The 26,605-nt window shown below is 43.2% G+C and overlaps 1 protein-coding gene across 5 annotated transcripts in view; it reads left to right on the plus strand.

Moving 5' to 3' along the window:
• KIF15 (kinesin family member 15) overlaps window positions 1-24,382 on the plus strand; it is a 79,515-nt gene extending 55,133 nt beyond the window's left edge. For 2 of the 5 annotated variants that reach the window (XM_040445068.1, XM_040445065.1), the window contains 15 exons: window positions 2,162-2,312; window positions 2,521-2,606; window positions 3,599-3,668; window positions 4,057-4,143; window positions 5,191-5,295; window positions 6,228-6,350; window positions 11,365-11,511; window positions 12,299-12,400; window positions 12,671-12,835; window positions 14,542-14,651; window positions 17,624-17,696; window positions 18,174-18,208; window positions 22,881-23,046; window positions 23,269-23,400; window positions 23,734-24,382. In XM_040445068.1, the coding sequence (XP_040301002.1) occupies window positions 2,162-2,312; window positions 2,521-2,606; window positions 3,599-3,668; window positions 4,057-4,143; window positions 5,191-5,295; window positions 6,228-6,350; window positions 11,365-11,511; window positions 12,299-12,400; window positions 12,671-12,835; window positions 14,542-14,651; window positions 17,624-17,696; window positions 18,174-18,208; window positions 22,881-23,046; window positions 23,269-23,400; window positions 23,734-23,796 (1,615 nt within the window). In that variant the 3' untranslated portion in view covers window positions 23,797-24,382. Of the gene's footprint in view, window positions 1-2,161; window positions 2,313-2,520; window positions 2,607-3,598; window positions 3,669-4,056; window positions 4,144-5,190; window positions 5,296-6,227; window positions 6,351-11,364; window positions 11,512-12,298; window positions 12,401-12,670; window positions 12,836-14,541; window positions 14,652-17,623; window positions 17,697-18,173; window positions 18,209-18,264; window positions 18,292-22,880; window positions 23,047-23,268; window positions 23,401-23,733 lie in introns of those variants that run through there. The other 3 variants (XM_040445067.1, XM_040445066.1, XR_005781479.1) reach the window with 3 other exon arrangements.
• The last annotated feature ends 2,223 nt before the right edge of the window (window positions 24,383-26,605 follow it).

Raw genomic sequence — 26,605 nt, forward strand, 5'->3', positions numbered from 1 at the left:
AATTTGAGATCTGCAGACCGGATTCATCCATAAACATGTTTTTGCTGGATCTTCCCAGTGTGGTTTTTAAAAAGTTTAGCATAGGGGCGCCTGGGTGCTTCAGTTGGTTGGGCATCTGACTTGGGCTCGGGTCATGAACTCATGGTTTGTGAATTCGGGCCCCGCCTTGGGCTCTGTGCTGACAGCTCGGAGCCTGGAGCCTGCTTCGGATTCTGTGTCTCCCTCTCTCTCTGTCTGCCTCTGTCTGTCTGTCTGTCTGTCTCTGTCAAAAATAAACATTTAAAAAAAAAGTTTCGCATTGCATTCTTAAGATTGAGAGCTTTCTTATAAAAATCCATCTTTCAGCATCCCTTGAAATCCCATCCCTGCCCCCTGGATGACTCCTTTCCCGTGAGTTGGGCGGGCGCTGTCAGCCTCCACTGCCCGTTTCCCCAGCACCGAGTTGCCATTTGTCATCCCTGGTGCACTGTTGTTTTCTTCTTACCAGGCATTTGTGGGGTTTTTTTTTGTTTTGTTTTTTGTTTTTAATCTTTATTTATTTTTGAGAGAGAGAGAGAGAGAGAGAGTGAGAGAGCGAGCATGAGCAGGGGAGGAACAGAGAGAGAAGGAGACACAGAATCCGAAGCAGGCTGCAGGCTCTGAGCCATCAGCACAGAGCCCCATGCGGGGCTTGAACCTATGAACCGTGAGATCATGACCTGAGCCAAAGTCGGACGCTTAACCGACTGAGCCACCCAGGTGCCCCACCAGGCATTTGTTTTTAACATCTGAATCACTGACCCTGATCTTGGCTGTGTCATAAATGAACTTTGTGTGAGTTTTTTGGAAAGGTCACTCCACTTATCTCTTTGGATTTTAATTTCCTCATGTTTATAAGTCATTTGAACCAGATCTAAAATATTAAGAATCCACTATATTTGACTATGTACTTAAATTCTGTCCTAAAAATAGCGAGTACTTCTTTGCTTTTTAAATTTGATATAATTTTTCTCAGTGTCTCAGGTTTAACTCTCTTGCTCAAACCGAGTGTATCACTCTTTGGGCTGCTTATACTCCATGGCCCCACAGGTGGTGAGAAGGCCCCTGCGTGAAATAGCCCAATACCGCTATGTGTTCCTTGAATCATTTGGCTGCTTTCTATACACAGTTTGTATCATAAATACACACATCTCTCCTCTGGTCTATTGTCTGTATGCCTCTCTTTAGCAATTGATTTATACCACTTTGGTTTTGTTTTTTGGGTTTTTTTGTAAGTTTATTTGTTTTGAGAGAGAGCACACATGAGCAGGGGAAGGGCAGAGAGGGAGAGCGAATCCCAAGCAGGCTCCACGCTCTCAGCACAGAGCCCAGTGCAGGGTTCAAACCCACAAACCGACCATGACCTGAGCCGAAATCAAGAGTCGGACGCTTAACCGACTGAGCCACCCAGACACCCCTGTACCACTTTGTAATGTGACACTTCTGCTCTGCTTTCAGCAAGTAAAGCAGATGAATCCCTGCCTAATCTGTTTACAAGCTGGGACATCTCTTTTGGATGGTGCAGAGTCAGGTTCATTGTTGACTAGTTCTTGGCCGAGCCCTGGATGTTTGGGCCTGTCACAGCAGGTGCAGCGCAGAACGAGAGGATGAGAACCTGAGAAGCGGGAAACAATAATCATGTGAATTAAGAAATGGTTCTTTCTGAGGGAGTTACTCTCTTGCTCAAACCAAAGCCACGTTTGCCATCTTAAATTCTTCCTAGAATTGAGAGGATATGTGATGAATGAACAGAGGTGAGGTGTCAACAGAACTAAGTGAACAGCCATTTCCTAGCTTACGTAAGGAAGGGTTAGGTCTGGAACTCCCTAAAATGAATCCACGACTCAAAATTGCCCACGAGTTAAGCATGTCTGGTTGAGACCATGGGAGGCAGAATGAGGAGGTATATGGCTCAAGCTAACATGCCCACCCTGTCTCCTCCGGCCCCGTCACACTGCTCTGTGGTCCATTGTGTGTTGCATGTTTGTGCATCGTGGGCATGCCACACACGGTCACGTCAGTCAAGGCTTCTGTAAGTTGGGCACGGTCTGTAGACAGGAGCAGTGGAACTGCCGGTAATTGAACTCGCAGAACTACATTTGATGTTTATATTGACCATTGTAAAAATGTTTTCCTGATAAAGATTAGAAAAGGAAAAGCTTCTTGAGAGCAAAGCCTGCCTACAGGATTCCTATGACAACTTACAAGAAGTAATGAAGTTTGAAATTGACCAACTTTCAAAAAACCTCCAAAACTGCAAAAATGAAAATGAAACTCTGAAATCTGATCTGAATGTAAGTTAAGAAAGGTATTGGTTATTGATGAATTTGTCCTGAATGTGTGATTGTTCCCTGGAGCACAGGGCAAGGCCTGTTTATTGACCTCTTCCTAACTTCTGTACTGGCCCCTAGTGCCTGCCAACATAGAAGGTACTTGATGTGTTTGTTGACTGTGCATTGCTAGTAACAATTTCTTAAAATCTAATATAACATTGTCTTTTAGAATTTGGTGGAGCTTTTTGAGGCAGAAAAAGAACGCAATAACAAATTATTATTACAATTTGAAGAAGATAAAGAAAACAGTTCTAAGTGAGTGCTATTTATCTTTTCCATTAGTTGACTAGAGTATCATTTACTATCACATTCTTTATCTTGAGTTGTTTGGGTTTTTTTTATTGCTGATGCCCTGTAAGGTTATTTTTTTAAAACATTCCAAAATGAATATCCGATTCTTTTGTATAAGAGGCTATGTAGAGAAACTTAATTTTTCAAAAGCATTCAGGAAGTAGCTACGCTACTTTTGAAATGAATAGCAGTTGATGGTGATCAGAACTCTGGTCCTTCTATAAATAAATCTCGGTATTTTTATAACTGGAAGGTGGGGACTGATTTTTATTTCTGTCTCTACTATTCTTTTTCTAGCTGCTCTGTTTTTCTCTTGGTCCTTTAATACAGAATGCCATTGTCCTTCTTGCCTGTCTCTCCAAGTTCTTTTCCTTGGTGATCTCTGTCAGTCTCTTGGCCTCAGCCAGCAGGATGATCATTACTGTAGCAAGAAGAAGTATTTGTTTATTCGGCAGATACCTGTAGAGTTTTTAGTACGACTCGGCTTCTCTTCTAGGCCTGGGGATACCGAGGTAACTACATCTAGTGGGCATACATCTTAGCTGGGAAACAGTTAACCATTTAGTTGTTCAAACACTAGGTGATATCCAACAAGCCAGGCACTATTCTGGTAAGTGCCAGAACATTTATTTAGAGGTAAGACAGTGAACAAAATATCCCCATCCCCGTGAGTTTCACATTCTAGCACAGAGAGATAGGTAATAAACACATGCTTATGTCAGCAAGTCCTGAGTGCTCCAAAGAAAGAGAAACTCGTAGCACAAAGATAGGTTCTCTTTGGTTTGTTGAAGAAACGGGTTCAGATCTTGACTCCTGCTGGAACGCGATGCCTGATGCCAAGCGTGTGCCAAACAAAGTTCCGTTGCCGTTCACGGAATCTCTTCTGTGCAAATGCACCCACTTCCTGTTTCCATTGGATGAAGTCATGAGTAAAAAAGATCATTCTTTTCTTTCAGAGAAATATTAGAAGTTCTTGAGGTTGTGCACCAGGAGAAACAGAAAGAGATAGCCAAATGCGAGCAGCAGGTGAGTGATCTGTGCTCTTAATTCTAGCCTTCGAGGTCTGTAACTCCCGGTCCGGTGTCTGGAGAGGTGCATTATGAACAAGGTTTCAGCTCTCAGGTGTCGAAAATAGGTAGTAAAAATAGATGGGCTTTTTGGTTGGTTGTATTATTTTTGAACTCTTGTTTTTCTAACTCCTGGAAGGCTATAATCATACTTTGTTCGTGGCCCCCTGGTGGAGACCCACAGAATCAATGCCTTTTAATCCAGCTTCTCCTTTTCAAGTGTTACCTGATGAGCACCATACAATATGAAAAGGAGATTTCAACTTCTTTTTTTTCCCCCCTATATGTGCATGTGGTTGGCTTTGGAATTTAATTCTTTTTCTAAAAATAGTTATTTTTCCCCGTAGATGGCAAAAGCACAGAAACTGGAAGAGAGTTTATATGCTACCGAAAAAGTAATTCGTTCTCTGGAAAAGTCTAGAGATGCTGACAAGGTTGGTAGAGGTTGAAGCTGAATCCCTCCTTATTTTCTTCATAAGTGAGGCTTTAATGTTCCCTTCCCCTGTCCGCAGGGTGACTGGTAGCTGGCATTCCTGTAGACACTTAGGCCTTGTTTGTCTTCCAAGGTTGGCACAGAAGGGGATCTTCTATTATTATCATTATTATTATTATTATTATTATTATTAATTCTCCACGTAACTTCAAGAGCAAACTGTTCTACTACTTCTGATGGCACTGTTTCTATTTTTATTATTTTTTTATATATTTTTTTTGTTTTGGGGTGGGGGGAGAGGGAGAGGGAGAGAGAGAATCTTAAGCATGCTTGATCCCAGTAACCGTGAGATCATGACATGAGCTGCAGTCAAGAGACGGATGCTTAACCGACTGAGCCACCCAGGTGGCCCGCCGGTGGCACTGTTTCTAAAACCCATCCTGCCTCTCTTCACTAGGCTGCTGTTAGTGTGAGCCTTTCTGGTTGACTCTGAGTCCCATGATACAAACTGTCAGATTTCTTGTGTGTTGTCTTTAATTAGGATAGTAAATGAAATATGCATGTCCAAGTATAAAGTTAGGTATAAATTTCTTATATGCCTACCTATAACTCATTCAGAAAAACCAAAGCAGGGGCGCCTGGGTGGCGCAGTCGGTTAAGCGTCTGACTTCAGCCAGGTCACGATCTCGCGGTCCGTGAGTTAGAGCCCCGCGTCAGGCTCTGGGCTGATGGCTCGGAGCCTGGAGCCTGTTTCCGATTCTGTGTCTCCCTCTCTCTCTGCCCCTCCCCCGTTCATGCTCTGTCTCTCTCTGTCCCAAAAATAAATAAAAAACGTTGAAAAAAAAAATTTAGAAAAACCAAAGCAAATGATGAAATCAAATAGAGTAAGGCCATTAATATACAAACTGATAATAATATAATGTGACGTATTTTGCTAAAACAAAATGGACTTCTCCTGTTGTCTTTCGGAGAGGTAAACTGTTGTTTACCTCAGTAATGGTCTCCTTAATGTCATTGGGTGTGAAGACATTGTTTCTCTCCTCATCAGGAAGTTGTAGCTGACCTCATGAGCCAGATCCAGGAGCTGAGAACATCGGTGTGTGAAAAAACAGAAACTATAGACACCCTGAAGCAAGAACTGAAGGACATCAGTGTAAGTTCTGTAACCGACAAGATACATTTGAGCACTCCCCAGATTCTTCAAGAGTTTGACAAATGCTACACCAGAACAAAAGGATTGCTGTGGTCAAATCGGTTTGGAAATCCTAGTCAAAGCCTCAACAGGTTTCTGGATTCGCAGAACTTACAGAGCTTTTAATATGCTGACCCCTGCGAGGCGGTGCCCGCTGCCGCCCTGCTCTGATCGTCCTGGCCTGGGTTCAGTGCTCTGTGTGCACCGATTGGGAATTGCTGATCAGAAGCAGACCGGTTGTAATCTGTGATAGTTAAGGGTATGTGGTGTTCCTTCGTTGCTTTGAGGAAAAACAGTGACACATTTTGGTTAAGTTCAGAGACATTCCTTGTATAGCGAGTGAGTTTTTCCATTATTGGACTTTCTGGTTTCCTCAAGTAAGTATTTTCTACGAGTAACTACTTTCCCCCTCATGCGTGCACATATCTAAGTTGAATGTTGGTGCTTCCTCCTCCCCTCGGGTCAAGGTGAAGTTTTTTGCCCACGTTGGTCATTCCTCTGCTACAAAGGGATGTTGCTGTTCTCACGTTTGTTGCTGAAGGCAGTTTCTTGATAAAGGTGTGATAATAATTAATATGGGGCGCCCAGCTGGCTCAGTCAGTGAAGAGTGCGACTCTTGGTCTCTGGGTCGGGAGTTTGAGCCCCATTGTTAGGGGCAGAGATGCCCAAAAAACAGTAAGAAAACCTGAGTGGTTTTTCACTGCTCCCTGTGGGACTTCTTGACTTCTCTTCACCATTCATGCACTTATTCTTCCATTCGTTTGTCCAATAAGTAGTTATTGAACTATTTGTGTTAGTCTCATCATCACCTTGGAGCTCAGACTCCTTCTTGTTATTTTAGTGAAAAAATAAGCACAGGAAAGCAGACAGCTCTTACAACTTTCTTTCTGCAGTGCAAACACAACTCTGCTTTGGCTGACAAGGAAGAGAGCAAAGTGTTGATTAAGAAACAGGAAGTGGAGATTCTGGACCTGAAAGAAGCCCTTAGACTGAGAATACTCTCTGAGGACATAGAGGTACATGTTAACACATCCTGACTCTTTTTTGCCTTTTTCCTTGTCAATGTTTGTATGTGTATGTGTGTGTGGAGGTTATTAATGAAGAAATAGAGGGCTTTTTAAAGTGACAAGTCATAATTAGAGCCATTTTCCCATAGGGTAGTTAGGCCAGTAATGGATAACACTAAAATTGTTATACTTTATCCAGTTGATATGCATTCATTTGTGCTAACACCTGGTGTTGCATCCACACGACTCCTGAAACAGAATGCTACGGGCACCAGTGACAGTCACAACAAAGTTTATTACAATGAGAGGCAAGGCCGACCAACCGGGACCAACACCCTTCATAAGAGTGCGGCCTCGAACAGCTAGGATACAGAGTTTTTATAACCGATCACATCGTTTTATCATCACCTGGGAACAGAACAAAGAAACAGTTTCCAGATGAGTTAGAAACAGTTTCCAGATGAGTTAGAAACAGTTGCCTAATGAGGTGTTTATTTTAGACTTTCTGCCTCTAAGTTGCAACCAGTGGATCTCCTTGACCCTGCCTCTGATGCTCTTTTCTTTGAACTTTTGTTTCCTTAATTGGTGAAGCCTAATTTACAAGAGTATGAGGCGTAGTTTACAAGAGCAAAGCAAGGCTGTTATCTCTTAACCTTAGGTGTCAACACAAAGCTGTTATTTTTCAAGCTAAGCTTTAGCCCTACACTACAATTTAACCCTTACACTGGTAAGTTCCTGTAACTGACCCTCTTCCCAAAGGGGAGCAGATTGGCCACTGCGTTTACTTGGTGGAGTGGTAGCAGCAGGGAGCAAAGAAAGATCTGGTTAACAGGTTAACCAGCTGAGGTAGGTTTTAGCTAAAGTGGGTTTTAATTTTTCGTTGTTGGTGTAAATGTGTCTATTTTTAAATGAAGCAGTACTGGGACACCTGGGCGGCTCAGTCAGTAGAGCGGCCCAGTCAGTAGAGCGGCCAACTCTCCATCTTGGCTCAGGTCATGATCCCAGGGTGGTGAGATTGAGCCCCGAGTCAGGCTCTGCAAGTCAGGCTCTGCGTTGGGCGTGGAACCTGCTTAAGATTCTCTCTCCCTCTTTCTCTGCCCCTCCCCTCCACGTGCACGCTCTCTCTCTCTCTCTCTCAATAAGTGAGTAAATAAACAAGCAAGCAGTACTGTCACATTGCTCAAAATTCAAATTACATAAAGCAGTAGATATTCTGTCATGTATCCTTCCAGAGATTTTTTTTTTTTCTAATAAATGTTTATTTTTGAGACAGCGAGTGTGAATGGGGGAGGGAGAGGTAGGGGGACAGGGGATCTGAAGCAGGCTCTGTGCTCACAGCAGAGAACCCGATGTGGGGCTCGAACCCGTGAAGCATGAGATCATGACCTGAGCCGAAGTTGGCCGCTTAACCAACTGAGCCACCCAGATGCCCTACTTCCAGAGACATTTTAGGCAAATCCCATATACATTTAGTTTTCTTTTTCTCACACAAATGGTAACCCACCATATATACTACTCTGTGGTTGCTTTAGAAGTAAAGCTTTCTTGCTAAACTATGCTATCCATGAAAGAAACAACAAATATTTATTGAACCCACGTACCATTTGTCCTTGCCTGGAAGAATGATTGAAACACTGTTACTTATGTCAAAATATGCTATCTACTTTAAGAGTTAAACGTATCTTGATCTAACAAAGGATCTGGGAGCACAGGAAAGGGAGGAGGGGAGTGACTGTGCCAAAATCGCAGAGCACTTCCCAAAGGAGATAGTATTTGTACAAGGCTTCGCTAGGGAGGGGGCTGTGGGTGTTGGTGGGGCCTGTCCGGCTGTGGGGGGAGAGCTGAGGTGGAGACGGATGGAGTCTGTGTCACGGAGCGTCTCCAAGAGTGTCGGCTGCATAGACTTCAAGCCCAGGCCAAAGGCGAAAAGGCCAGAGCCCAGAAGTGGTGGTGGGAATGTTGGCAAGCTAGAACTGAGCAGTGCTTTAGAAGTTCAGCAGGCAGTTGTGGGGTCCGCAGGATGTGTGCCGTGGCAACAGCAAGCAGAGTGGGTGCCGAGGGCTCTAGCCACAGTGACCGAAGACGGTTCCTTGTACGTCTGAGATGGAGAAATAGCGGCCTGGGGAAAGTTGGTGAAACACACGGTGTATGCGCTAGTTTTGAGCTTTAGAACCTGTGGGGATAGATCTCCAAGGCAGATTTACCCAGGAGTCTGTATTTCTGGCCTCCTGTATGCCAGAAAGGACTCGAAGCTAACACACCTGCAGTGCAAGGAGATGAAAATAGACAAGGACGGTCCAGGCCGCAGGAGCACAAGACAAGAGTAATAAGCTGTTAGGGCACAGGCTGCGGAGCTGGCTGCTGTGGAGTCTGAGTCCTGGCTTTGTGACGCTGTGAAAGTTACACTTGTCTCTGCTTCATTCGTCACGTCTCTGGAGCAGAGATAGCACTGCCACCTAGCGCCTAAGAGGAGGTGAAATGAGGTGACACATGGAAAGGGCTTAGGAACTGACTGGCAGCTTGTGAGTTGCTCAGTCCGTGGGAGCTGGCAGTATTTTTAGGAGGTGAGTTGGAAAGTTTGTACACAGTGTCAACTGTACTTCAATTAAAAAAAAAAAAAGAAATTTAGGGGTGCCTGGGTGGCTCAGTCAGTTAAGCATCTGACTCTTGATCTTGACTCAGGTCATGATCTCACAGTTTGTGAGATCGAGCCCCACGTTGGGCTCCACGCTAACAGTGCAGAGCCTGCTTCAGATTCTCTCTCTCCTTCTCTCCTTCTCTCTCTCTCTGTCCGTCCCCCCACTCCTCTCAAAATAAATAAATAAACATTAAAAAAAAAAAAAGAAAGTGGAAAGTAGCACACAAAAGTCACACCCTAAGGTCTTGTACAAGTATAAAATGGGGACTAAATCTTCAGTTCCACACTGCCTGTTGCCCAAGCGTGGAGGGAAGCCTGGCTGTTTGAGTGGGAGTGGCTAATGATGGGAGCTCAGTACAATTCACCTCCAGGCTCTTCCTTACTCCCTTTGTCTCCTGTGTCTTTCTTGTTCTTCTCTTAAAAAATGTGTGACAGTGCATGTTGAAGTATCTTAGATTCGAGGGGAATCATCCCACAGTCACTTCACGTTCCCCCTTTTACTAATCACCTGGCTTCCTCAGCTAAAGTATTTACAACTAATGACAAAGGGGTCCTTGCCTTAATCCATAGAAGAGCTTTTAGGTCAGAATACTCAAGAAAGGACAGACACACCCTGGTGGTGAATGGATACAGGAAGGTGCATGAGCAGCTCCCCCAGGAAGAAGATAGTGGCCTAGAAACCTTGCTAAAAGAAATGCGAAATTAAGCACAAAGCTACCGTTTGATCTTACAGCTAGTAAATATTAAGATATGCAGAGAGGGGTGATTACTGACACTTGTGATGAAATTTAAGTTCAGCCTTTGGGGAGGTGGTCTAGTAATACACAGCCTTAATTTTTTTGCATATGCTTTGAGTTTGCATTTTTTAGAAATTAGCCTAAAGAAATAATCCAGTAGGGAGGCGCCTGGGTGGCTCAGTTGGTTAAGCATCTGGCTTCTGCTCAGGTCGTGATCTCACGGTTCACGAGTTCGAGCCCCATACCAGGCTCTGTGCTGACAGCTCGGAGCCTGGAACCTGCTTCGGATTCTGTGTCTCCCTCTCTCTCTGCTCCTCCCCCGCTCACGCTCTCTCTCTCTCTCTCTCTCTCTCTCTCTCTCTCTCTCTCTCAAATATAAATAAATGTTAAAAAATAATTTTTAAAAAAGAAAGAATCTAGGTATGAGAATATAATGCATATGATAGTGAAAAATTCAAATCAGCCAAAGTATTCAGTGATGGGCTAAATTGTGGTGCATACTTAAGATGAACTCAAGCCCGCCCAATGAAAAATGATGTGATAAAAGAATGAATATGTGGATAAGTGTTTGTGATACATCAAGTATGTGTGTGTGTGTGCATGTATGCCTGACGTATTACAAACATTTTCCACATACTTTTATATCATATCATTTATATATGTACGTACATTTTTTTAGGTGATACACATATTAATATATATCACATATACCTGTTATATGCAGTATTACACATGTTAACATATTTATAGTGATATAAATATGTATACGTACATATATACATGCACATTTGGAGAGTTAGAGTAAGCAGATTCTGCTCTAACTTGATAGGGATTACATGCTGTGTACACAGAATTATGTATGCAACCCACAGGACTTCTAATTCTCTCTGCCACTTTCCATCAAGCTACTCCTCTGAAACTCTGATGGCCTATGACAATGTATCACTACCTGGTGACTGCCCAGCCCCTCCCCAACTGGCTGAGGGGTACCTATCTTTATAGCTATCTACCTTCCAATGTATAAAGGACTAGAGTCAATTGGTCAGATAGCGGGTAAGCTAGGGACCTGTTTCTGGAGTCCTCATACGGAAAGAGCGACCAATCAGCTTTGAGATCCTGGGGGTCAGAGGAAATGTTCAGTGTTAAGCGAAAGGGGTGGAATGCACTGAAACCCCAATTGGGATACCTGTATGAATTTCCTGTAATGTTTCTCTTTAGACCTGTTATTAAATGGGGTGACTGGGTGGCTCAGTCAGGTAAGCGTCCGACTTTGGCTCAGGTCATGATCTCACCGCTCATGGGTTTGAGCCCCACATCGGGCTCTGTGCTGACAGCTCAGAGCCTGGAGCCTGCTTCGGATTCTGTGTCTCCCTTTCTCTCTGTCCTTCTCCCTCTTGTACTGTCTCTCTTTGTCTCTCAAAAAATGAGTAAATGTTAATAAATAAATAAATAAACAAATAAATAAATAAATAATATTAACTGCTTGTTTGCTTTGGACTGGATTAGCACATAAGCAAAAAAAAAAGTTAAAAGTTCTTATTTAAGACTTTTTAACCTTTTGCAATTTGCACATACTAGTGATTTGCAAATCCTTAGTGGAGTATACAATTATGAAAGCAATCTTTCTTTGCGGGGATCATCCCAACAGAGGGATATGCTCTGCGAGGACCTGGCTCATGCCACCGAGCAACTGAACAAGCTCACCGAGGCCTCGAAGAAGCACTCAGAGCTGCTTCAGTCTGCCCAGGAGGAGATGGCCAAGAAGGAGGCCCTGATCCAAGAACTTCAGCACGAGGTGAGGTCCAGTGCCGCGGCTCATTCTCTCTGTATACGGCAAGGTGGGCCAACAGGGCACTTAGGTGGTCAGGCTGCACTGCGGGCTCTGAACAACTTGGTTGCTCACGTGTGTTCCGACTTGCTCAGCTGCCTCTCTGCCCACCCTCGGCCCCCTGACACGCGCCAGCAAGTTCTAACCTCTGGGGCAAGGTTATGGCTGACTTGTATCCTCCTCTTGGCTGCTGTTTTACATTTTATTTTCCTCAAACGATCCTTTGATTACCAGCGAAGCTTTAAAAAGTTGTTTTTAGGAGCACCTAGGTGGCTCTGTCAGTTAAGCGTCCGACTCTTGATTTTGGTTCAGGTCATGATCTCACGAGTGTTAGATTGAGCTCCACATCGGATTCCGTGCTGAGTGTGGAGCCTGCTTCAGATTCTCCCTCTCCCTCTCTATCTGCCCTTCCTCCGCTCATGCTGTCTTTTCCTCTCAAAATAAGTAAACATTAAAAATGTTTTTTAAAAAAAGTGTAAATAAGTCTGTGGGAGAGAGGGAGAGGGGAGGGTTGTAGCAGCAACCAGCGTTTACGGATGTGAACGGCAGCCGCAGGGTCGACAGCTACGGACTGTGAGCATTGCTGTGGTTTGGGTTGGTTTTAACACCTTACTGCTTTTCAAGCAGTATTTAATGAAAGCCTGGGAAAATAATGTGAAAAGTCTGTATCCTCACACCTTGGGAAGTTTGTCTGTTCTAACCGGGCCATGTGCCCAGTTCTAACTTGCCACCTTCATCTGTTCGATTTTCTCAGCTAAACCAGAAGAAAGAGGAAGTAGAACAGAAAAAGAATGAATATAACTTCAAAATGAGACAGCTTGAACACGTAATGGATTCTGCTGCCGAGCATCCCCAGGTACCTGTGCTCTGGGGGACATGGAACGGTTTCGTGGGGGATTGCAAGTGTGGACATTACTAAGACTGTAGCTTTGTGTTTTTATAGAAAGAGATTTTCGCCAGTACCTTTTCTGCTCTTTACTTGATAAAAAGGTACTGGTGTTTTATTTGTTTCACCTGCACAGGAATTAGAATGACAGGCTGAATAGCTAAGTGTTTTCATTTGAAATGAAATCTTTATAAAATATCACTTAATCAGGTGTTTGGATGGAATTTAATTTTATTTTAGAGCCCTAGAACACCACCTCACTTTCAAACGCACTTGGCAAAACTCCTAGAAACCCAAGAACAAGAGATAGAAGACGGAAGAGCGTCTAAGGTTTCTTTGCAACACCTTGTCACAAAGCTAAACGAAGACCGAGAAGTCAAAAATGCTGAAATCCTCAGAATGAAGGTAACTGGATCGTCTTTTTCAAAAAAAATCTTTTAAAAGAAACAGTATCCAAAATCAACAAAAGAAACAGTATCTTTCATGGTTACTGAGGGTACAAAATTCAACAGGCACAGAACTAAATAAAGGGCAGGCAGAAAAGCCTTCCTCTCCCCGCCGACTGCAGACTACCTGGCTGGCGGTCCCTGGAGGCTCTCACGGTAGCCCCATTTCCATATAACCAAGTCTGCAGCCGTCATCTCCCTGTTTCTATGATGGTGTCAGACACAGGCTGTGCCAGCTACTCTGATCACAGTGCCGCCTGACTTACATCCTTGCCAGTTTCATAGCTAAATACGCTGTCTTGCTACGGTTGTAAATTTGTATTTTTCTCATTAAGAACAAGATGGAAGGGCACCTGGGTGGCTCAGTTGGTTGAGCGTCCGACTTCAGCTCAGGTCATGATCTCACAGTCCGTGAGTTCAAGCCCCGCGTCGGGCTCTGTGCTCACAACTGGGAGCCTGGAGCCTGCTTTGGACTCTGCGTCTCTCTCTCTCTCTCTGACCCTCCCCTGTTCGTGCTCTGTCTCTCTCTGTCTCAAAAATAAATAAACATTAAAAAAAACTTAAAAAGGAAAAAGAGTAAGATGGACCACGTTTTGTTTCTCTGACCTATATCCTTTGCCCGTCTTGCTATCATTGGACTTTCCCTTAACAATTTGTAGGCATTCTCTGTATATTCTAGAGATTCGCTTTTGTCTCAGGTAGTTAATAATCTTCTCTTGTTTGCCATTCCTTTAAACTTCTGTTTTACTTTTTTTGACTCAGGGACTTGGGGTTATGGTGATTCTGCACAGGGAGAGTGTGTTTCGAGGAGTATCGAGGGGAGGGAGGTGTGTGGTGTGGAGGTGTGGACGGGTGTGGGTGGAGTAGATAGGATGCTTCACAGAAGATCGCATTTAGGCTGTGAGGCCTTGGCTCTGGAGCGAGGTTTTGTTCAAGAACAGAATTAGCTGTCTCTCAAGCTTCGTTCCTCGTGGAGGGGATCACTCCTTGCCTTTTTAATTAGGGCAGCTCTCAATCTGCTGAGGAATGTGGCTGTTACCCAGATTGGCATGATTTTAGTACTCAGAGGAAATTGGGTCAGCTTAAAAGAAATCGGACAATGGACAAGGAGAAGTAAATGGAAAAGGACACCCCTTGCAGACAAGCATTTGTTTCTTCTGGATGGTTGTGCCCGTGATTTTCAAATTAGAGCTCACTTGGGGATTTTGAGCGATGGCTGTGGCACATCAGTTGCACACTGTGTACAACATGGTTCCATCCATTATGCTGTGCTCACTGCAAGTGTAGTTACCACCTATCACCATACAACGTTTTTACAGTAGTACTGACTCTATTCCCTGTATCAGTTTTGTTTTTAATTAGAATTTATTAAATAGAATCAAATAGAACATTTATGAAAGTATGGACTTTTGGCCATCATTTTTCATAAAGGCATTTTAATGAATTGTGTGCTATTGATAAGAGACTATGTTTAACACCCTGTGGGTATGAAAATCCCCAAAAGCTTGTCGTAGTCTACTTGTTATCCAGCGACACCCAGTGCAGTGTTCTGTGCACAGGAAGGGGCTAAAAAGATGAATATGTGTCTCATTTGTGGCCTCGGGGAGCAAAATAACACCTACTACAATGTGTCTTCTAAAAAGACATGATTTGCTGTCTTCTTAGGAGCAGTTGTGTGAAATGGAAAACCTCCGCCTGGAAGCTGAGCAGCTAAGAGAAAGGAACTGGCTCCTGCAAAGTCAGCTGGATGATCTTGAAAGGGAAAAGCACAAGAGGTGAGAAAGAGCCACCAGAACTCTGTGGGCTAAATCTTGGCCTGCCCGTGTACAGTTAGGTAAAAGTGGTTGAAATTGGTTTCACGGCATGCGCAGCGTTCACCCCCAGTCCAGGGGGTGCTCTGTCAGTTGCTTCGGAGTCAGGTCTGATGAGGGGGTCGCTTTTTTGAGTGGGAGAATAGGCCTTCATGGTATCACCTACTCTGTTAACCTTCGCATTGTTGTAGAGCTATTGAAAGGAATTTGAAACCTGTGAAAAATTTGAACCAAACTGTCTGCTTCTATTTTAAGAAAAGGGGGTTGGGGTGGGGAAGCAACAGAGAAGGTTCAAGAGGGCCAGCAGAAAAAGGGAGGATTTCCTACCAGTTTCTTTGGCTTCGTGACTCATGGTCCAGGGAATGCTCCTGCGCAGGAAGGAGCTTTACTGAGGAGCATTCCCTTGGGTTTGGGTACCTCTGTGCAGGTGGTTTGCCTTGAGCCAAGGCACTTTCTAGTTGTATTTGCTAGTGACAGGGCAGTATGTCCCAGGCAGCTAGGCTTTGTCCTATCGCTGACACTTGAAAGTCCTGTGACTTTGGGCACAGGTTTTGACTTGTAGTGACTTAGTTTCCTTAGCCGTCAAATGAGGAAAATGATAGCTCTCTCACAAGGTGTTTTAAACACCAAAAATAACATGTATAAAGTGCCGGCTACAGTGGTTGGCAGAAGGGAGTCAGTCAATAAATGGCAGATATTAGGTCTACAAGGCGGAATTATGATCCTGCCCTTCTGTGGACTTTTCTGAGTGAGGGCTTAGAGATGGGGGTGACCAGGAAAATCGTATAGCAAGTTGAAGTGAAGCAGAGAGAGGTCTCCGTTTGGGATGAAGGCCCTTACCGAATTCAGCTTCCCAGATTAGGGGTGCCTGCTGTTCCTGCTGCTGCCAGCAGGTCTCGGGCAGACACTGTCCCCTCCTGCAGTTCCCCCTCCCTGCCCGGAAGTGGGCCTGAGATGCTCTGTCCGAAACCTAACGAAGACAACAGATACTGGAAGACGGTAGTGGTGGCTGTGCTGACAGTCCTTTCCTAAATGCTTCAGGTTTCAGTGAGCGTCGCACATGCTCATTTTAGTAGCGCCCCTCCCGGGGATTTCACTTCCCTTTCCAGGTGATTCCAATGCAGGTCGTCCGCAGCCTGGCCACATGCTCCCCACCAACCCCTCCCCCCGCCCCCAATAAAGAAGAACATTGTACTTGGTACATTGTCTTTTATCAAGAGCTAGTTTGAGCATGGAAGATAGAATGTTCCTAGCCCATTTATAAAATCACAGGTAAAAAATACTTTATTTCGGGGCGCCTGGGTGGCTCAGTCGGTTAAGCGTCCAACTTCGGCTCGGGTCACGATCTCGCAGTTTGTGAGTTCGAGCCCCACGTCGGGCTCTGTGCTAACAGCTCAGAGCCTGGAGCCTGCTTCAGATTCCGTGTCTCCTCCTATTTCTGCCCCTCACATGCTCATGCTCTGTCTCTCTCTGTCTCTCAAATAAATAAATGTTAAAAAAAAAATAAAAAAAAAAACCACTTTATTTCATAGCCATATGTCCCTTATGAGGAGCCATACAGAACCTCCTTCCTGAAAGATTAGAGTGGGAGAAAACTGACTCTGGGGTCGGATCCAGCCCACAGCGCGTTTGGTAAAGACAGTTTTATTGGATCATAGTCACGCTGTTTCATTTCAATACTGCTGTGGCTCCTTTTGCATTACAGCAGCCACGTGGAATAGTTGTGTCAGAGACCCCACAGCTCCCAAAGCCTAGAACATTTTGTCTGGCCCTGGACTAGAAAAAGTTTACCCACTTTTAGAGTAGAGCATAGAAAACACTTCCCTAATGCTTCCAGGCGTTTTCCTCACTGAGGTCTCCTTACCATTTCTGTCTAGGCTGCCAGATTCATTAAATGAAAGAAACTACTGGAGTTTCTGCTTTCTTTCAAGAAACGATCTTTTCCTCATCAGTGAGAAATATTTCTAGAGGAGCCTGTGGCATTCAAGCAGCTTCTCCTTGGGGGATGTCCCCCTGGTCCAGGAGCTGCCCACAGACACTCAATTTATGATCCTGCCCTGGTCAAGCTTACAGGGAATGAACTCACATTAATCAAATTCACATGATACTGATGCATCGTCCAGAATGTAATTTTCTTTTTTTTTTTTTAATTTTTTTTTTTTCAATGTTTTTTATTTATTTTTGGGACAGAGAGAGACAGAGCATGAACGGGGGAGGGGCAGAGAGAGAGGGAGACACAGAATCGGAAACAGGCTCCAGGCTCCGAGCCATCAGCCCAGAGCCTGACGCGGGGCTCGAACTCACGGACCGCGAGATCGTGACCTGGCTGAAGTCGGACGCTTAACCGACTGCGCCACCCAGGCGCCCCTGTAATTTTCTTTATATAGAGGAGCATTCCTTTTCCGTCCGGAGATTTATGTCTGGCGCTCAGGGAATCCCCTTCCTGGTGTCAGCATACATGGGATGCCACAGTGTCATCAGAAAATTGCCAGCTGACCATGAAATCCAAGCAGATGGAGTGTTGGGGCTCCATGTGCCAGGCTGGCCCAAGGTACCCTCCCCATACCCAGAGATGCCCCCTCCCAGCTGATCACCAGACTTCTGGACCACCCATCGCTCAGCCCCTTTTGCTCACATTTGAGCCTCATAAGATACCATTCTTGGCTAAATTTCTACTTTACTTTCAGCCAAGCCTTGATTAGATTCCCTGCTCTGTTCACCTCATTTTTTATGAGGGGCATCCTGAATTCATGGGAGGTGCCTTATTTCATCCCCATATATCAGTCACATTTGTGAACTGTGCTAACTTGACCTAATCACCAGAGTTAGCTTTTCGTTGCAGAATTTGGCATTGCTGCGTACAATAGATATGAAATAAATTGCTACTCGAATATGCTTAACAGTGTTTCCCCTTCCTCCCTTTCTCATCTATGCAGCCAACAGAATAATCCAGGTCATCAACAACTGAAGAATGAACAAGAAGAAATGATCAAAGAAAGACTTGCTAAGGTACAATTTTTTTTTTTTTTTTTTTACATAATAGTTGTTTTTCTTGTCCAAGAAATGCTTTTATACTTAGCATTTGTGGTTATATGTTTTTTAGAAACCATTTTTACTTTTGAAACTTGTTTTTTCTGTATTCCCACTGTTAAGATTGATACTTACCATCAGTTTTTAGACATCACTGATAATCGAGAGCGAATTTGTCTTCATGCGTTTCCACAGTTAGTCTGCTGCTCAGTCGTCTGCACACAGTTTTGCATTTAGAATAGAAGGAAGTTTTGGGCATCTTTGTGAGGCCTCCCAGGGCACAGTTCATGAAGTCTTAGAGACATGTACTCCCTTTATGGGTGCGCAGTTGGGATATTAGAAAAAGGTGTTGGTTTAATTTCATTATCATGAGGGAGATGAACTGCTTACTTTCAGTCTTTTTCTTAGCAACAGTAAAAACTTAAGCCATCTTTTTTTTTTTTTATCTTATTACAGAATAAATTAGTTGAGATGCTGAAAATGAAAGCAGAGTAAGTGCACTCTTTCATAATTGAAGTTCTTGTTGGTCTTCTCTTTCTTCTCTCAGGGAGGAAATACTTCCTGTATCCACAAGGTAGGTGACTTCTTGCCTTCTGCAGTAGTATGTGGACACGACACAGCAGGTGTTTTCCTAAACACCACTGGCTCATGGGGCTCCTCACGTGAAGCCATTCCAAACAAATTCTTAAAGAAGTAAGTGTCACGAAAGGCTTAGTTTCTCTTGAGTAGTTGATGAATCTTCTCCTCGTGAATGGTGAGAACAGTATAACTGACCCAGTTACTCTTTCACGCCATCTGGTTTCCTCTGATTTAAAACCTTGAGGCCCGGGGCGCCTGGGTGGCTCAGTTGGTTAAGCTACCGACTTCAGCTCAGGTCATGATCTCACAGTCCGTGAGTTCGAGCCCCGCACTAGGCTCTGTGGTGACAGCTTGGAGCCTGGAGCCTGTTTCAGATTCTGTGTCTCCCTCTCTGACCCTCCCCCGTTCATGCTCTGTCTCTCTCTCTGTCTCAAAAATAAATAAACGTTAAAAAAAAATTTTTTTTAATAAATAAATAAATAAATAAATAAATAAATAAATGTCCGACTTCAGGTCATGATCTCGTGGTTCGTGGGTTTGAGCCCCACGTTGGGCTCTGTGCTGACAGCTCAGAGCCTGGAGCCTGCTTTGGATTCTGTGTCTCCCTCTCTCTCTGTCCCTCCCCTACTCTCTCTCACTTGCTCGCTCTCGAAAATGAATAAACATTAAAAAAAATTTTTTTAAAAATTAAAAAATAAAACCTTGAGGCCCCCTGAAGACCCACAGATCAATACTCTTGATTTCTTCTTGTCTTGACTTTGGGTCTCTTTACATGTGTTCTGTAAACAGGATTTTTAGTTTATTCATACAGTTTTCATATTTATGTAATCTTATAAACTGCCTCATTCTTTTTTTTTTCTTAATTATTTATTTTGTGAGGAGAGAGTGCAAGCGAGGGAGGGGCAGAGAGAGGGGGACAGAGGATCCAAAGTGGGCTCTGCACTGACAGGCTGACAGCAGTGAGCCTGATGTGGGGCTTGAACTCACAAACTACAAGATCATGACCTGAGCTGAGTCGGACGCTCAACCGACTGAGCCACCCAGGGGCCCCATAAATTGCTTCATTTTTTTTGATGAACAAGATATACTGTATTTTCTGTCAAGTTCAAAATAAGTATACTGGTTGGTGTTAAATAAAATGGTAAAACATTAGAAATGAATAGATACTCATCTGGAACAGAGGTCCTCAAACATTTTCACTTGTTATATATACCTCTTAACAGATTTTTGGAACACCATATACCCTCTTGCACATTTTTGAGTTGATTTCATTGAAATCATTGAAATTTTTCATTGAAAGGGTGGAAGTTCCCTCATACTGAAAATAGTGCCATTTAGGAATAAAGATCTCGGCATGAGGATGGCCAAGTGGTCTAAGGCACCAGCCTCAAGCTCCTGCTTCTCCTGGTCAGCGCTTCTGGTCTCCACCTGGAGGTGTGGGCTCGAATCCCACTTCTGACCTGTCTCCATTTTTGTTCCAGCCATTGTCCTATCAAAAGTCTCACCTTGAACTGGCCATAGAAATAAAGCTCAGGTGGTGTTCTTTTAAAAGTATCCAACTGACTTGCTACTTTCTATCCATTTAGCAACATGGGAATAAATCCCCAAACTTAAAATTGCACATTGTTCCTTTTCCTTTCAGACTGAGTTTCCGTTCCATACCTACACAGAATTATATCCTAATTTAACATATTGTTTGGAAAATTTTTTGTACCCTTGGCAACAAAAATATTTATATAAGTGGGAAATAATTTGTAAGTGTTTTTTTATTCATATGGCTCTAGTGCTGTCTTTTTTCCGGATTGAGTATTCATTACAATTATTACTCACAGTGTCCTAAATTTATTATAAGTTTTTATAAATAATTAGTATACCTGGTAAAATTTCACTGGAAATGCATATCCCAGTGCATTTTATTTTAGTGCTCTTGCTTCAATGAGCTCATTTTTCTGTTATACTTCATTCTGGAATGAGACCATATTCAGTATCAATTCTATTCCTACTTTCTGTTTTTACAACTATATGTGCTGAGAAATCTTATTCATATAGTAAGTAAATGACAACAGAAGAAATTTTGTTAGAATCCTGTCATACAATTAATTATTTGAGCTCCAAGTTAGTACATCAAAGATTATATAATCTGTCATCAAAAATTCTTTTTAGTGATCAGCTGACAAAAACTAGCTATCTTGTGAAAGATTTGTTACCCAGTCATCTGTTTTATTTATTTATTTAAAAAAAATTTTTTTTTTTCAACGTTTTTTATTTATTTTTGGGACAGACAGAGCATGAACGGGGGAGGGGCAGAGAGAGAGGGAGACACAGAATCGGAAACAGGCTCCAGGCTCCGAGCCATCAGCCCAGAGCCCGACGCGGGGCTCGAACTCACGGACCGCGAGATCGTGACCTGGCTGAAGTCGGAGGCTTAACCGACTGCGCCACCCAGGCGCCCCCCCAGTCATCTGTTTTATAGCATCAAAGAGTGTAGATGTGGAACAGAGCTCGTTTCATACTTGGATCATACATACAGTTCAGGGACTGGCTCCGAGACAGTTTGTTGTAGAGCTAGGATAGAAATACTGATCACTTACAGGATCTATGAGAATCCAGCTGTATAGTGTGTAGAATTGCGGCTATTTTAGAAATAATGCCCATTTTAGACCTTCTAGCAAAAAGAATAAAAGCTGTGTAAGTTGGCACGTGATTTATTTCATAATCTAGGGACCAAGAGTCTCGAGTGATACATTGTCTCTGGAAGATGCTGTGTGCGAGAGACGCACGCAGTAGAAAATGGCACACCCGGTTTTATCGGTCCCAACCCACAGCAGTGATTTTTACCATAATGTTATTATCTATTTGTGTATGTGAGGCCCCTTTAAAAAGCTATAAGGAAACCAATTCCCAGCTGACAGTGGTGTAGGCACGAGATGTTTAATTTCATACCACAAGCAGTCTGGAGGCGCATTGACTCAATGATGCCATCAGGGACCCATACCCTTACCATTCTTCTGCTTTCGGCACCCTTGCTTGTGGCCTCTTTGCCACGAGATGGCTGCCATAACCCCAGATGTCATCAACAAGAGGATCCCGGCTTATGGTGAGGTGGGTTCAAAAGGGCTTTCTTTTGTCGGGGGAAAAGCTCCTAGTAGCTCCCAAGAATCAGCCTGTGCTTCATGGACAGAATTAACACTTCCAGCAAGCTGAGGAAACCAGTACCTGGCAGTGGGGTGGAGAGATCCATGCTTAGTTTAGACCAGTTACTTTTTTTTTTTTTTTTTTTTACCAACCCTTGGGAACTCGGTGTGCTTCTCCTTTTTTTTTTTTTTTTTCCTTTTTCCCCACATAAAGTGAGTTCTTTTTTTTTTTTAATTTTTTTTTTTTTTAACGTTTATTTATTTTTGAGACAGAGAGAGACAGAGCATGAATGGGGGAGGGTCAGAGAGAGGAGACACAGAATCTGAAACAGGCTCCAGGCTCCGAGCTGTCAGCACAGAGCCCGACATGGGGCTCAAACTCATGGACCGTGAGATCATGACCTGAGCCGAAGTCGGCCGCTTAACCGACTGAGCCACCCAGGCGCCCTAAAGTGAGTTCTTATAAGCAAGGAAGTAAGGGAATGGCCCTTGGGTAAGCAGCAGGGTCTGCCATGCCTCAGAACCTTTTCATCAAACTGGAGCAAAATACACAAGACAAATGGAGAACAGCTCCAAGTGAACTGGGGGAAAGGTCCGTGCCCTCCGCCCCCTGCTATTCTTCTGAGGTTTCATGGAATGTAGTCTAAAAACACTGCTCCTGAAATTAGTTGGCCTTAAGTGGTATATTAAATTCTGAGTATTATGTCATTAAATAATCCTTCTATTCCATATGCATAAAAATACAATAAGAAGTATTTGTTTCTTTTGGGAAGCCTCTAGGATTCACACAATTTTATTAAAACAGTGAAATTCTATACAACTCCATGATAACTTTGTTCCTCATGTTCCTTTTCAAAAGTGTATAAATTCTAAATAGCACATCCTTGAAGAAATGACGAAGGTCCCATGGTCTGAGAACCAGTTTTTGGAATCAGAAATGATTAAGATAGGGGCGCCTAGGTGGCTTAGTCAGTTAAGCGTCCGACTTCAGCTCGGTCATGATCTCCAGTTCATGAGTTCGAGCCCTGTGTTGGGCTCTGTGCTGACAGCTCAGATTCTGTGTCTCCCTGTCTCTCTGCCCCTTCGCTGCTCGTGCTCTGTCTCTCAAAAATGTATAAACATTAAAAAAAAATGATTAATATATGGAGCCTTGAATAAATGATGCAGACCGTCATAATACTTAAATTACATTTGCTCCAGATGGGCTGAATCCAAAAGTTTACCTTTTAAATTTTCATTATTTAAGAAATAGTTTGAGGAGTTTTCCAAAATGAAAGTCTTTGGTAAAGTAACAACAACAAAGCCTATCTGCAGCCCTCGCTATCTCCCTAGGCTGTCAGTAGGGGAGGGCTGAATAATTTGTGACGCTTTCAAATCAAAATTCTGGGCTTGGGTGAAAAATGTCTAATTTGAATACTGTTGTAATAAAAAGTGATATTTGTTGCTACAGCCTAGAGGAAGTCCAGAGTGCCCTTCAGAACAAAGAAATGGACTGCCTTAGAATGGCTGAGGAAGTTGAACGGACCAGAACTTTGGAATCCAAAGCATTCCAAGAAAAGGAACAACTGAGATCAAAGCTGGAAGAGTTGTACGAAGAAAAGGAGAGAATATTCCAGGTGCATTTGTGCGTTGGTTTTTCGCATATAGTTAGGACGCGTGTAGGACCACACGTCCTGTGGTTCAGAGCCACTCTAGCACACGTGGAGATGTCTGGTCATGAAACCTGGGAACCCGGGCCCTCTAACGCCCTGTGCTCTTGGAAGGCATGAAATAATGTTGTTGTAAGAGAAAAATTAAGAGCGGTTCATTTTCCCCTCCCTGGATTGATCTGCCTGCAGGAGATGGAAATGTTAAGGAAGCAGGTGGAGAGTCTTGCTGAGGAAAATGGAAAGCTGGTAGGTCACCAGAACCTCCATCAGAAGATTCAGTACGTGGTGCGGCTGAAGAAGGAGAATGTCAGGCTCGCCGAGGTAAGCTCTGGAAATTATTCTAAAGAAACTCAGTCAGGTTTTAGAATGAGTGTGTAATTAAAGTTTAATCATTGAATCACTTAACTGTTTTTTGCGGGGGAACTTAGAATCAAAAAAAAGAAAAAGTCAGTCATTTTCATTTCCAAGCATCATTCAATCCATTATCATACTCTTACACATCAGCTTCTCGTTTAACATTTAGTAGTTTACAAATTGAAAATTGTCATCTTAATTTGACATATAAACTTAATGAATGCAAAGAATATCTTCCTGTAAGCCTTAGAGCCTGAATTTTTTTTTTCCTTTTCCTTTTTTAAAAAATATGTTCCCTAGGAGACCGAAAAGTTGCGTGCTGAAAATGTATTTTTAAAAGAAAAGAAAAGAAATGAATCGTAAGGATCTCGGTCAACTACGTAGGCATCACCTCTTGGGAGACTTTTTCTTCTTGCAAAAGTAAGACCTACACTTGTGCATTTAACAGAGCCGAATTAAGGAGCATGATTCCTGAGTGTGGGGCAGCAGGGCTGACATTCAAGTTCTGCATCCACACGCACCCTGTGGCAGTGGGCTTAGAAGTTACCACCCCATTTCAGAGCTTTAAATCGACTGTAAATACTGGGAAAACCTTTTGCATTTTTAAAATAAAAACCTGTAGCTAAGGTTTGCAGTGGGTGTTGGCCAGGTCATTTCTTCCTTAGATGCTATCATACTCTCCTCGGAGGCCTGTAGCAGAAGCTCTTAACAATATGTGGTGGTTTCAGGACTTGCCATGAGGTTCATGTTCGCGTAGCATGTATGAAAGGCAAACTTGTTTAATATAGGTTATTTTGTATTCCTACTTTATTCTCATGAGCATTTTTTTATGACTGTAAATATGGCCAGTTTTCAAAATGTAATAAAATCCCTTAAACACAGTTTCGTAAAGTGATTTACATTGTTCACTTAGGAAAGCTGAATTAAAGGCTTGTTCGTTCAACTTGTACTTAATGAGCGTCCGTCTTCCGCCTGGCACTGGTTGTCAGTGAACACAGCAAACAAAGCCTGCTGTCCCCCAGGAACTTCTGTGTGTTAGCACTTCATTCCTTTTTGTTGTGAATATCTCATTGAAAGGATAGGCCACATTGTATTTACTCACCATTTGATGAACATCTGAGCCGTTGGCAGTTTGGGGCTACCCTGAATAATGTGGCTATAAATATTTGTATAGAAGTCTAGGTGGTGACTTATGTTTCCTATTTGTTGAGTAGACACCTAGGAGTGGAATTGCCGCTAAGTTTGTGTTTAGCTTTTTAAGACGCCAGTTTACTTTTCCAGATGTGCTATTTGGTTGCACCATCTATGTTCCCACCAGCAGGGCGTTCAGTTTCTCCATGTCTTCAGCCCTTGTTCTGGTCAGGTTTCTTACTGTAGCCATCCCGGTGGGGTGCAGTGGCTCATCATGGAAACGTTCTCCTAATGACTAATGATACTAAGCATTTGTTACATAGAACACGATACTCAGCAATAAAAAAGAGGCAAACTGACAAATGCCACAACATAAGGAACCTCAAAAAGTGAAAGAAGACAAACCCAAAAGATCGAATACTGTATGATTCCATTTATGGGAAAGGTCCAGAAAAGGCAACATTATAGAGATAGAAGGCAAACCCGCGGTTGCTGTTGGCTGGGGATGGGAGCAGGTGACCGTATGGGCAGGAGGAAACTTTTTGATAGGGGGGAAATGATTTGGTTTGTTGTGATGATTGCATAGCTCTGTAAGTTTACTAAAAATTAAACTATATTCAAAATGGCTTCATTTTATGGTTTGTAGATTATACCTCAATAAAGCCAAGGAAAAACAATTTAAAAAATTAATGCTTAGGGGCGCCTGGGTGGTTAAGCGTCTGACTTCAGCTCGGGTCATGATCTCACAGTCCGTGGGTTCGAGCCCCGTGTCGGGCTCTGTGCTGACAACTCAGAGCCTGGAGCCTGCTTCGGATTCTGTGTCTCCCTCTCTCCTTGCCCCGCCCCTGCTCATGCTCTGTCTCTCTCTGTCTCAAAAATAAATAAAAACATTAAAAAAAAATTAGTGCCTAGTTGAATTCTCAAGGAGTAATAGTAAATCCTTGAGAGCCAGAAACAGAAAAGGAATTAAAATTCATGCAGGGGGCACCTGGCGGGCTCGGCTGATGGAGGATGCAACTCTTGGCCTTGGGGCTGTGAGTTCAAGCCCCACGCTGGGTGAAGAGATTACTTAAAAATAAAATCTGAATAATAAAATTCTGTGTAAGGTAGAGAGTAGAAACAGAACGCCCTGAAGGTGGAGAAGGGTTGGAATATTGAAGCTGGTACTAAAGAGGCTTGGGTCTCAACTCACTCACCTATAGGAATGTCTGGGGGCTACTAGAACAAATTACCACAAAAGGCGGGGGGGTGCTGAAAACAAATTGATTCATAATTTCTGGAGGCTAGAAGTCCCAAAATCAAGGTGTGGCAAGGCCATTCTCTCTTAGGGAGCATCTGTTCCATGCCTTTCTCTTAGCTCGCGGTATTGACAGCAGCCCCTGACATTCCTTGGCTAGTAGATGCATCACTCCAATCTGCCTCCCTTATCACATGGTGTTCTCCCTGTGACTCTGTCTCTTATAAGGACACCAGTGAAATTAGGGCTCATGCTAATGACTTCTTAATTTGTCTACATCTTCAATGGGTTCCATTTCCAGCAAAGGTCACATTCACAGGTGTGGAGGATTAAGACTTAAACGTATCTTTTTGGGGTGGGGAGGGGGACACAATTCAGCCTATAAATAGCAGTTATCAGGATTATCTTTGCCTTAATTTGAGCCACAAAACAAACCCCCCTGTGAGAGAGGGGGGCAAGGAAGGACTTCATGAAAAACTTTCTGAATGGAAAAAAAATACTACTGAACAGTTCAGTGTGAAATCATACTAAATAAAAAAGGCTCATACAGATTACATAAACTATTTTTAACATGTGCTATATATAAAACTATGAATAGAAAGTACTCTAATAATATTTAAACATTTAAGTGCATAGGAAATTAGAAGTAATGTTAATCCTGGTTATCTGACTGGAGTGAATATGGATGATTTACTCTATATTCAAAATCCATCTGCGCCTTTTGATTTCTCAGAAAACCCTAACCCGAGCTCGCCTTCTTCCTGAGTCGTGGAGATCTCTAGCGCCCTCTGCTGAGGAGTCTTT

This window comes from Herpailurus yagouaroundi, unplaced genomic scaffold (assembly GCF_014898765.1).
Source record: "Herpailurus yagouaroundi ecotype Mexico unplaced genomic scaffold, PumYag 193, whole genome shotgun sequence".
Taxonomy (NCBI): Eukaryota; Metazoa; Chordata; class Mammalia; order Carnivora; family Felidae; genus Herpailurus; species Herpailurus yagouaroundi.